A 13,279-nucleotide genomic window follows, 5' to 3' on the forward strand; every position below is an offset into this window, starting at 1 on the left:
GTTAGCAGCAGGCTTGCTGTGATGTTGCATTACTACGTTAGCAGCAGGCTTGCTGTGATGTTGCATTACTACGTTAGCAGCAAGCTTGCTGTGATGTTGCATTACTACGTTAGCAGCAGGCTTGCTGTAATGTTGCATTACTACGTTAGCAGCAGGCTTGCTGTAATGTTGCATTACTACGTTAGCAGCAAGCTTGCTGTGATGTTGCATTACTACGTTAGCAGCAAGCTTGCTGTGATGTTGCATTACTACGTTAGCAGTAAGATTGTTGCAACACTGCATTACTAAGATAGCCACAAGATTGTTGCAACATTACATTACTAAGATAGCATCAAAGATGTCATGACGTTGCATTTACTCAGTGAGCCAGTACCTCATACTTATCAGAGCTGGTTGGTTTGATATCACCACTAATCACACAGCTCCAGCTCATTTCTCTCACCTTCTCTCATCAATCATAATATATTCACTCATCCATGCATTAACTATTATGCCTGGTCCTTCCTTTCAGAATATAGATGTTGCCCATGGTTTTCCAGCAGCTGTCAACCTGCAACTGTTTAAGGGAAAAAGTCACTTCATCATTTGCTCTGGCCCCTACAGGTCCACATAGGCCATTGATACAGGCTCTGTTCCAATCATAAAAGCAATGGTTTTTATGGCTGGGGTGGAGCCTCTTCTGAATACTGTTAGGAGTGCCAGATTTCCTAAATGTAGTGTTTTCACTATAACTGAGAAATAAATACATAGTCAGGCCACTAAGATAATCTATTTATCCAATCATTCAGTATTTCATTTGTTTATTGTGCAGATAGCAAACAATAGTGTTATCAGTCACAGATTCCCAAAACCCATCTGCTGGTTCACTGCGTTTCTGACAATAAGACTGATAAGAGATTGTCTAAACTAACATAGAATAAATATCCCAAGGGGATTCATTTGTGAAGCATTATTTTTTTGTTTTTCTCACTAATACCAGTAGAATATATAGCTTTCTTTTGAGCTCTAGGACTACAAATATAGAGGGCTGTGTGGTTAGGGTATTGCACCCATAGCATTATATTGTCCACAAAATGCACAATATAAAAAATAATATCTGAATTCATCATCATAATCGTTTAACATCGGTCTGCCATGCATGCATGGGTAGGACTGTTGACAGGAACCAGCCAGGTAGGAAACTACCTTAGGCTACTATGTCTGTTTTGGGAGGGTTTTTACAACTGGATGCCCTTCCTATCACCAACCAATCTGCAGAGTGGACTCAATGCTTTTTTACGTGGCACCAGCACAGGTGAGGTTAGTTTTGGCATGATTTATACAGCTGGATGCCCTTCCAAATGCCAACCACTTTACAGTGTGGACTGGATACATTTTATGTGGCACAAACACTGGCAGGGTCATCAAATAACTTGCAAGACAAGGAATTATGAGAGGGGCAGGAGCATTTGAGGAGAGAAACTTAAGATGAAAGGTTAGTGTGACACAAAGACAGAGAGGCAAAAACAGGTGTCTTGCTATAATGGAAGGGGCATCGATTTTGTAAACATTTGATTCAGCTTATTGAGATTATTGTTGTGCATGGGATGAGCTAAGTTAAAGATTATAGTTTACTAGGCTTCCTATAGTTACATCTTAAATAGCAAGCTGTTGTTTTATTGGTTGGGCCATTGCACGGAAGAGAACTGTCTCGTGAAAAGTCAATATTATTTAGGTTTTTTTTCCCCATAATTGAAGCAAATTTGAATTTGATAAGATCAAGTATACCATATAAATAGAATATTCATTTTCCCATTCCAAGTATAGTCTTTAATATTCAAATTTAACAACTCGTATATAGCTATTTCAAATTTACTTGAATCTCATCAGAATAAGGTAATTGAGGATTTCTTATTACTGTAGTCAATGGCATACAAGATGGCACTTTTCAAGAAAAAAAAAAAAAAAACCACCCTGGAGTCTATAGGCAAAGTCGAACCATTTATAAGCTCTAATGCACTTAAATTGGGGTACCCATGTATCTTTTATGCTATCAAATATGATATACTATAATATTTTGCTACATGGAGATAGAAAGAAAATTTTAGTAAAGAGAGAAGATATATGAAAGCCTTTCACCAGTTATTGGTTTTTTGGTCATAGTTCATTAGTTGTGTATGGAGAGAGAGAGAGAGAGAGAGAGAGAGAGAGAGAGAGAGAGAGGAGTGGAAGTAATCTAAATTTACATACAGTCTAAGAAGAACAGTCTCATTTAAGTAGAAATGTGCATAAAAATATAGAAATGAAAAATGTTATAGCTTCTATTTTTATCGCCAATACAAACATTAATCTATAATATCAATAGTGTCCAGCTGTCGACTGGCATTCCAGCCACAACCGTTTCACCATCTTTCTTGGCATATTGTATCTAGGATAAATTTATCCTGAATATTTAACCATTCTGAACACAGAACCATCGCAAAACACTGACGTAAGCGAGAACATCCTACTGTACTAAGTTTAACTTTTTAGCATATAACCTAGCCATATCCGGCCCAAATATTCTACCTCTTCTATGTTCAAATTGGCCAGGTCTGGCCTGCAATGTCATTCTAAAATATAAACAGTCACATCATCAAAATCTTGGAGCTACAAGATAATGCAAGATTAATTCAAATAAAAGTTTGGCTAAGCAAAAATTATATCTGTTAACACAGTGTGTTACATAAAACTTTGGTAATGTATCCTCTTGTATCAAGACAATATAAGCAGGGATCAAAGATTCTTCAGGTAAGACCAAAGTTATGACAACACGACATAAATGACTGCCTAGCCCTAATAAAATTGCAATAAGCAGTGCTGCCAACTGATACCTGGGCCAGCAGATGCAACTACAGTAGGGGTAGAAACCAGCACAAACTACTTTACTTTGAGTAGTCAGCTGCTAAATTGCTAGATGCTGCACAATTTTTTTTTTTTTGTATCTTCACCTTTTGTTTTCTCTTTTGCGTACTGCAATATCTTGGGTCCTACCTTAAGACCATTGATCCCAGCTTTGTTCTGACATCTGAGGCTACATTACTGAAACTCAATGTACTGCATGTGTGTTAAGAGGAAAGAGTCTTCTTCCTTGGCCAAACTGGTCTTGAGTTAAACGCTTTTCTTAACTTCTGTTTCATTTACTTTGAGTGTAAAATTAAAAGCAAAGCAAAAAATTGTTTTTTCTTTTAATTTCATGAAATACTTAACACTGCATACTTGCTGTACTGAGAATCTGCCTCTGTTCTCTAATTGTGATTTTATGTTGTTAATTATTTCTTGCTTTGTGATCATGTGGATTTTGGGTTCAGTTCCACTAGGTGGCACTTTGGGTAAGTGTCTTCTACTATAGTCCCAGGCTGAACAATGCCCTGTAAGGGAATTTGGTAGATGGAAACTGTGTGTGTGTGTGTGTGTGTGCATGTATGTATATATGTGTGTGTGTGTGTGTGTGTGTGTGTGTGTGTGTGTGTGTGTGTGTGTGCTTGTCCACTCCTTCCACCACCTGACAATTGGTGTTGTTTTGTTTATATCCTTGTAGCTTAGCAGTTTGGCAAAAGAGACTGATAGAATAAGTACCAAACCTTAAAAAATAAGTGCTGGGGGCAATTTGATTGACTAAAACAAGAGTGTGTGTGTGTGTGTGTGTGTGTGTGTGTGTTTTTCTTTCCACTTCCCAGTTTCTCTGCTTGTTCCGATGTGTGCCCAAACCAAAGCAACACCACCCAGAGAAACCTCAAACTTGCCTGCACTCCCAATATCCATTACAGGATATTGTTGCAACATGCTATTCTTGAAATTAAAGTTCTCGTTCAACTTTCCTGTTTATCTTTCCAAGATAATGAAATAAGTACCAGTATTATACACTGGAATTAAGTAATTAGAGACATTGTCTCTGTAAGAAATTAATAAAGATTGCAAAGAAATGACATGTTAATGAGAATGATAAGCAGACTGGAAGGTAGAATTTGTGTTAGAGATATCCCATGCACTAATAAAGGTTATGATGACATGATTCAAAGGTTAAGGTAATTTACCCATAATTTGATTAATTTGATAGAATTTAGCTCTCATATAAAGCTACAGTTATCTAGATGAAGAGAAAAGCTACATCACTAATCAGAAACTAAAATTAATAGTAACATAACTGTCTTGTATGAATGAAGCTTCTGGCTAATTTTCTTCGTGATAATTAGGGTAATTTGGAAATATTTAACTCTTGATACCATCTCTGGTTCCATTATACACAATTTCTTGTTTTAAAATATTCATATTTAGATTAAAACATTCCATATAAATTTTATTGTAAGAATTATTCATGTTCTATGCAGTGAGTAAATAATGAAAACATTTGACTAAATATTACTAAATTCTTACGTGAATAGTGTGTAAGATTTTGAGTAAAATACCTTTTTTTTTAAGGTACAGGTTAAACTACAAAATAAATAAATAAAACTTCATAATAAGAAAAATAAATCCAAGTAATTTTTTGTGATAATTTTATAATCCGTTAGATAAGAAATCTTAGAAACATATAGAGAGAAAATATGAAGAAGAACAGATCAGAAAATGTAAAAAAGTTATTAAATACAGATGGACTAGTAGGATGAGGATATAAATGTGATTGAAACAAAGTTTCTAAAAGGCAATATTCTATTAGAATGAATAGAAAAGTGCCTCAGGAAATATTTTTTCTCCTCTTTTCACAGTATTTGCAATAAATTGGTCTAAGAAAAAAATAAGATCATTTTATAGATTATCTCTAATATATAATAAATGAATATCCAAGATGAATATAATAAAAAGATGGAATAGAAGTTTGCTTGCTAGTTAGCCAGTTGGTAATTTACTTAGCTATTCCTCCTCTTACTATTCTGTAGTGAGTTATAGCCAGCCAGAAAATGATAAGGTTCTGTTTATCAAGGCAAAAGATATGCTGCTGCAGACAGCCTAACTTTATGATCAAAACCCACCTTTATGTTACTCGGGTGAGAACATCTTGTATTGCAACTTACCAAATCTATGAATAGCTTAGCACTATTTTGACAATGGAGGTACATAACCTAGAATATGTGTGTGTGTGAGAGAGAGAGTATGTGTGTGTTCAAAGCAATGAATTAAGAAAACCCAATATATACAAGAATCTGTACTTTAGAGAAAATTTACTTCAGACTGTTTGTAAAATACACATAGCTACAGTCGAACAGAATGATTTAGAAAAATTACTTTTCTAACAGAAGTGATAAAATAGAATAACCAAGTCATCCACAGAAAGTAAATATTTCAAATTTAATGTTTCCATGTTATTTATTTTTTCTGCCCTTTTTTTTTTATATGTTGGATTAAGAACGTTCCTATAAAATATTGTAAGACAGTGAAGTTATTAAATTAACATCCTAAGATTCTCTAGCTTTGACAACATTTTCATGCAACACACACACACACACACACACACACAGGTTTACTTATCTATCTATCTAAATAAACAAATTTATAAGACAAATTAAATAAGAGATTTGCAATGAAACATTTGTAAAGTAACTACAATCTCAAAATCTCAAACACTAAAATTTTTATTGGGTGTAAGTTTACAATTACAATTTGAATAAGTTACAACCTGATTGACTGAAATCTGTTACAATCTATAATTAATATCAATAGGACTAAGGGATTAACACAGAAGACGCTTAACTAGACTAGCTACTTTGCTGTAGCCAATATAGAGTATCACATTTCTAAGTTCAAACTCTGCCAAGGTAATAATACATTGAGATTGTAGAAGAGAGAGAGAGAGAAATATAAAAATAAAGAGAAACACTGAAGGCATTATATGTTATATAAGTTTGAAATGTACAAAATAATTCAGTCCTGGTGTATTTTCAATGGTGTTTGAATGAAATGTCAATAGTTTAAATATTTCAACAATGGGAAGAGTTTTAAGCCGATAAGGGAAAATATGCAGTTGTTGGAATTTAAAAGAATCTCAGCACGACTATCCTTTTATGAAACGTAAATAAGAGGATAGGAAATGTGAGAAGAGAAAAAGATTGACAAAGTAGCAACAGCAAACGCTTATGATAATCTGAATGGTCAATAACCGAAAGGTCCCATAAAGCACATCAATAAATATCAGTCTAAAAGCATTCAATTGTGATGCAGAATATTACATCACTATACTAAAAAGAAAGAAAGGAAAAGAAAATATATATAGAGTAATACCATAATTTACCACCCACAAACACTGGAGACTTTTCTAAAATATTAATTATTGTTACATTTATAATTTTAAAATATTGATCCCAATCTGTTATGCAGCAATTTCTAAACAGTATTGCCATTAATCTAACCAATATTATTACAAACATGAAACCAAGAATTATTCAATATCTTAACTAAGAAAATAATAATTTTACAGGACAATAAAGTTGCCAACATATCTAACATGTAAACATCAATATTGTACGGATGTTTTGTTAAAGCAAGCAACATACAGTGCAGCTGTAGTATTCCACTGTTGTTAACAGACGAGGATAGAAAGAAAAACTAATGCAGAATAAGACGTAGAAACTAACATAGCAATCAGTAAGAAGAGAAGTAATATTCTACACTGGCAATCGACTGGTCACCTGCTTGTAGCATATGACAGATAAGGTGAGTGGGAGGGAAGGAGAAAGAGAAAAAAAAAAACAATGAGTGAGAGATGAGAGAGAACTAAGAGAAAAGATGATGAAACTAGTCAATGAAAGTTAAGACAGAAAAAGCATATTAACTAATAATAAATAAACATTCTGGAACTAAAGAGGAACTCCTGTTATTAGCCTACCTTGTTCATAATCCAGTACACTAGGTGGATGGTCTTCTTCAGAAGCCTTTTCGGTAATAAATTTGAGGATACCCTTACATATTATTACCAGCACTGCCATGATTTCTTACTGCAGATAACTGGAAGAGTCCAACTGAGAGAGTAAGAAGGGGAAGCATAGCAAGAGCCAATACAGGCTTGAGCTATTGTCCTTAACTGAACAGAAAAATGTACTTAAAAGATTCAGAGGGGGATGGTTAGAATGTTAGTTTCTAAAGAATGATAAGCACCGAAGAATATGAGAACCGAGTTAAATAACTAGAAACAATAATATGAAGTTGGAAAACAAAATCAGAATACAAGACCACACTAATAACTGTAATGATTAAGATAGCAATAAAATGTGATGTGAAAAACTCATATTATGATGAAAGAGTTACCACACATGCATCTTTACTGATAAATATATTCTTGAAGTGTCTCAACATTAAAAAAAAAATTAAGATTCATACTTTGTAAAAAAAAACAATTTATATTTAAATGTTTATAAATTTAATTAAACCTGACATTATCAAGATTTGAAACGCTCTTATGAAGACTAAATGAATGCTGAAATTATTATTAATTTCAAGTAAACAGCCTAGATCAATCAACTGCCCCCCATATGAAAACCCTGTTAAGTGACAAGCTCTCAATTGTAAAACTAATCAAGAATGATATAAAAATAAAACAACAAAAAACTATAATACCACCTTTTCATTGAAAAAAAAGAATGGCATGATTTTGGACTTTATCTGTAACTACTGTAATAAATAGGTCATTTAAAAACAAAAAAAAAGCCCTTAATGGTATAAATATGGGCCTTGGACAGCCTGCCCCAGCTGTAAGTTTCTTTCTTATGCATGTCTACTTTTAAGGTACCAAAAGTAAAAACCTTTCATAAAATATTTCTATATATTTATATGGGTTAGACAACACTTAATATTCCCACATTAATTGCACTAGTGCAGAACAAGAATAATAAGTCAAACCAACAGGGGAAACTATGTGGTAATCTGAAACAGCAGCCAATAATTTTCATACTGCACCTTGGCATTAAAAAAAATGGAAAGACACAATATACATTTAGAGATATCATATCAAAAGAAGAGGTGGGGGGGGGGACAGCAACCCAGAATGGTCACAACTGGAATGCTGGCCTGGGTCAAAAATAATAAGAACTTTGTCAGGACAGAATATTTTTCATAATCAAAATGTAGATAAGGTAAAGGGAAGTAACAAGGAAGTGTGTTAAGAGATGAATGTAGCTAGGATAATGAACATGATGGCATCAGTTGGTATTGCAGAGAATACCATGCACAGATTAAATGCAGTAAGATTGAGAGTAAATGCTTGGGGGGGAAAAAAAAACCCCACAGGTGACAGTATCTTAGGTGACCTGGTTCAGTGAATTTCCCAACTGATACTTTTACTTGCCACTGAATAAATATATGTATTTCTAACAGATGCTAGACTTCAACTTATATGGAAGTGAGTATAGTTAATTAAATCAAGTGCAGTATTTATTTTATCAACCCAGAGCAAAGAAGATCTTAAGATCTGAACTCAATGTAAAGAGATGCAGACATGACTGTGCAGTTAAGATATCCTCAATCGCATGCAAACCACATGTTCTATATCTTTCCAAGAGATAAATCTCATCTCTTAACTACCGTTCATCTGCTTTACAGGCTACAATTTACTCTGAAAGGTGGTGTCCACACACATATAGATCCCCCATGCCCCTAATCCTCTACATACATCTGCTTCCTCTACTTGCCTTCCAAACTCTTCAAACCAACAACAGTTCTTCAACTATATCTCTTCCTGTGTTGGGATATATTCTTCAAACCTTTAGCGACTCCAATGTTCACAACTCTTCTGGGCTTTTACTTTCATTACAGGCAGATGCTGGTAGTGCTTTGAACAAATCTTTCACCATCCTCCACTTTTGACATCAATTTGTTTCATCTCGCACATGCATCTCTAATTGACATAGAACTGTTCCAAACACTTTACATTTCTCTCTCACATCCAAACCCAGCTGAAATACTGAATTCTCAGTCTCTCTACTCATCAGGTTCTCTACCAACTACTATCCTACCACACAGCTACATACTCTGAAACCTCACATTTCATGTTAGCAGACTTGTCAGACCCTTGGCCAGTTCTATGCTAACTACTCCTGGCAGTGCATGTGCTGCATACCTGACCAGCAGACTAAAACCGAAGTCTTAGATATGTTCCTTTACATCCCACAAACAACCAAAACCCCAGAGCCACATCCCCAAGTGATTCACGTATGAGTGTACTGTAGTTCTTTCAAAGAACACAGTTTAAAATGTCTGGATGAAATAATCTGCCTCTGCAAACAAGACAGCTTCTACTCAGCACTCCTGGTCACTGGGATTGACACTAAACGAGAATATTGTTGAAAAGGTCGATAAAGAGAATGTGTTTATAAGCTCTTTAGTAAAACTCATATCTCCAATGTCATCAAGTGCAAAAAGCATCAGAAACAGAGAACACTTATTTCGATGTTTCAATGTGTGGGTTACACTGTTGTAATCCAAGATACATCTTGTAATTCCACTTGTAAATCTCGTATGTATTTACAAACTCCAACTTAACAAATAATGATTGCTGTTACAGGTCTTATGAACACACACACACACATACAAACAATCAGCCTTGTTCTTCTTTTATCTGCATTATCATCATCAATATCTAATTAGCTTGATTTAGGAAGACTAGAACAAATGTTGCGAGTCAGGTTCCTACTTATTTTTAATAAAAATGTCTTGGAAACAGATTTTGCTTGACTATTTAATGAAGAGAATGATTTTTTTCTATTCACACAGTGCCTTTTGCTAATATTTCCACAGTGAAATGAAAATAATTTTAAGAGCATTTAGAATATAAATGTAAAAAAAGAAATGAGTAGAATAAAAATCAAATCAAACTCATAAGTCGCCATGATTGACCGCTAACTCCGAAAGTTTTTTTTGTTTTATTCTCTCTGTGGAAGAGTGTAGGCTTGGAACGTAAAAGACTTTCTCACCTTCCCGAGCATCAAACTAATACACCTGCTTGTTATTTATACACCTGTCTTCGTCTTTTGTTTTTCTGTAAATTTCAACTATATATATAGGTTCTGGAAGACCTGCAACCAGCAGAACTGGGAAAAACATTGCAGAAATGCCTGCAGCTGTGAGATGAAATCGTTGAATCACCATACGTGAATTATCAGGGGATGTGCAGATTAGTTACGGTTCGGTTCAGTCCATTGTCACTGGAGACACACCTACCAAATTTGTGCCAAAACTGCTTTCAGCTGACTAAAGACACTTGGGTTTCAGTGCACAAGATCTCCTTGATTGAGTCAAGAATGATGAAAACTTTATGAAGGTCTCTGAGCAGGTATCACCAAGCTTTTGGCAAAATTTCATGCAGATTCTCTGCTCAATGTGATGATCACACGCTACACACCTTCCTTCCAAGCACTGCTGTAAACAGCAGAAGTGAGCTAGAACGTTAAAACTTAGTGCACATGTACATAGAGCAGAGTTCAAGGTCAATCTGTGCCAAGTGGCTTCACTCTCTGTGCTTTAGCTTCGTTGCTATAGCAATAGTCCGGATACTTATTGATCAGACCACATATTCATTACAAATTCTTTATGTTTTGAATGTTTTTTAATGAATTGTTTTTTTTTTTCATCCCCTTTTCATATTTCACCACCGAATATATTTTGATTCTTCTTATAAATAAGTCGAGCCTTTATGAGGCAAGTAATGCAATATTGTCATGTCTGTATGATGTTGGTTACGTATTTGATAGTTTAAACAGAATTAAAAAAGTTTCAGTGCACAGTTACTCAACCTGCTAGAAACAGCAGTCAATTTTTCTGCAAATCACACTCAACAATATTTCATTGTAAGATTCTTGGTATAAATTCTTGTTAAAACAGATTTTGTTAAGTCTTGGGAGAGTCATGATGCCACAGTCGATTAATTAGTTGATTAAATATTTAACCAACTGACTAATAATAAAGAAATGGAATTGGATCCCAATTGAACCGGTGTTATAATTGGCGTAATGATTCTCCCAAGACACAACACTCAACAATCTCTAATTATGAAAGGACACACTGAACAATATAGTCTGATATATGTACAAAAACAAGATAATAAATCGTATAAGCCGGGGGAAAATCATCTAGAGGGTAGCATTCCTTCCAGATTTCTTCAAAAATTCTCAAATTAAAAATAAATAGAAGAGTAGAAATAATTCAAATATTTCTTTTTTTTTTTTTTTAAATAATAATGTTAATTTAATTACTTACCACAATCACCTAAATCCATTCGTTCAAAATCTTCACTGAATCTCTATAATTAAAAAAAATATATCAATGTTAAAAGCTATTTTACAAAATTTATTATACTATCATCAATAATTCCAAATCTGGGAAGAGATATAAAATTCCTTAGCAGCTGTGAAAAAATATACAATGCAAAAAGGAGGTGGGGGCACACACCAATATTCCAACACCACAGACACAAAATATTGTCGTAAATAACTCAGAGAACAATTTATTACCACAGTCACAGCAGAAGCTGTTTCAACTATCTTTACCCTAAGAGCACTAATGAAAGCCCACAAATGAAAAAAAAACATTTGAGACAATTCTTTGGTATATTATAAATTAGATATATTATAGAGTTGTCACTTGACAAGTTGTAGAAACATTAATATGTATAGCGACCTTATGGAAACGACAATTTAGTTTTACCGTTTTGTTACGTGTCATTTTAACCCTTTCACTGCAACATTAAAATCCCATAGTTATTCCAGTAATTATCCTCATCATTATTTAACATCCATTTTCCATGCTGGTATGGGTTGGATGGTTTGACAGGAACTGACAAGGCCAGGAGCCACATCAGGTCCCATTGTCTGTTTTGTTATGGTTTCTACAGATTGATACCCTTCCTAATGCTAACTCCTTTACAGTGTGTACTGGATGCTTTTTATGTGGCACCAGCACTGACAAGGTCACCAAGTGCCTTGCAAGACAAAAACCCCCTCAACTGGGAAGGGGGAGTAGTATTCAGTGGGTGCCACTTTGTGCCAGTTGAGAGATTTGAGATATAGAAGTGACAGATATATCTTGCTGTAGAGTAGACACATGGAACACCTCAGGGACACTGGGGGAAGTGAGAATAGGTGAGGTGATACAAAGGGTTGGGCTGGATGAGTGAGCAGGACAAGGTGACTATAGTAAATGATGGAGGGAAATGTAAGAGAAGTCTGTGGATTAAATATCTACCAAAAATATAATTGGTATTTTCTGCAAGTCACATTGCCTCAATAAACTTGACATCACAACAGAAAATAGTTTCAAACATGATATTCCTAAAAAAAGAGATAAAGTGGTATATGAAGCTGCATTCTGTAGTTAAAAATAAGGACATTTTGAGAGGATATATTGTTTTTTTATAGTAAAAGGGTAACCAATTAGAAATAAGTAAATCTATCAGCTATTTTTTGGTGGACCATTTTGCACTATTGTCAGGTGTATTATTTTAGCCATTCAAGACATTGCTGACAGACAGCTTGTTTGTAAGCCAGTTAAGAACATGATTGTCTCATCCTCTCTCAGCTGTTGTTAATAGCTGTGGCAATCTCTTTTCACTCTGTTTCTGTAGCTCAGGTAGTACAACCTCAATAGAATAACTTCTAAGTTTAAAAACACATCTATTTTTCCTTTCTAAAGCTGCCCATTTTCTGATTGCATACGTGTGACTCTACAACACATGATTCTACTGACATGAACATTTTTTAAGATGCATTTTATTGACTTTGTGAAAAATGGAAACAAATGTGCACATTTTCTGCAATACTTTTCCTACAACACATTTTACCCAACTGACTACATTATATATGTATGTTCTTCCAAACATTCATGTAAACTGTCTTAATCTTGTAAATTCAGATTATAGATTCCGTTTCCATTTAATCAGGTAGTTAAATCGGATTTTATAAAAGATATCAGTTTTGATCCTTTTTAAAGGAGTCAAGCCATTATTTTAAATTTATTCTATTTGAGAGTCTAATTAAAGCATTACATAATCATCTGATTTTACTGATTAACAAATAATCAATCTACATTTTAATATCTCTTAAAATTGTTAATTTTCTGGAATTCCATTTTGTTTCTTTGTCTTCAATCTTTAGAAACTAGTTTCCAGGGCTTTAGTAATAATAAAGGCGACCTTAAGTACTTGGTTTTGTACTTATTTTATTGATTTTGAAATGACCTTGAAAGAGGACAAAAGGTCAAGGCAACCAAGTATAAAGGGAAATAACACAGACTGCTATAGTGTATTTTCATTTTATGTCAATTTTTTTTTTTTTTTTTT

General features: G+C 34.2%; 1 protein-coding gene across 7 annotated transcripts in view; it reads right to left on the reverse strand.

Annotated features, from left to right (window-relative positions):
• Positions 1-13,279, reverse strand: part of LOC106869147 (5'-AMP-activated protein kinase subunit gamma-1) — a 486,366-nt gene that overhangs the window by 29,003 nt on the left and 444,084 nt on the right. For all 7 annotated transcript variants that reach the window (XM_052970373.1, XM_052970371.1, XM_014914748.2 and 4 more), the window contains one exon: positions 11,203-11,245. In XM_052970373.1, the coding sequence (XP_052826333.1) occupies positions 11,203-11,245 (43 nt within the window). The remainder of the gene's footprint in view (positions 1-11,202; positions 11,246-13,279) is intronic.

Source organism: Octopus bimaculoides, chromosome 9, assembly GCF_001194135.2.
Source record: "Octopus bimaculoides isolate UCB-OBI-ISO-001 chromosome 9, ASM119413v2, whole genome shotgun sequence".
Classification (NCBI taxonomy): domain Eukaryota; kingdom Metazoa; phylum Mollusca; class Cephalopoda; order Octopoda; family Octopodidae; genus Octopus; species Octopus bimaculoides.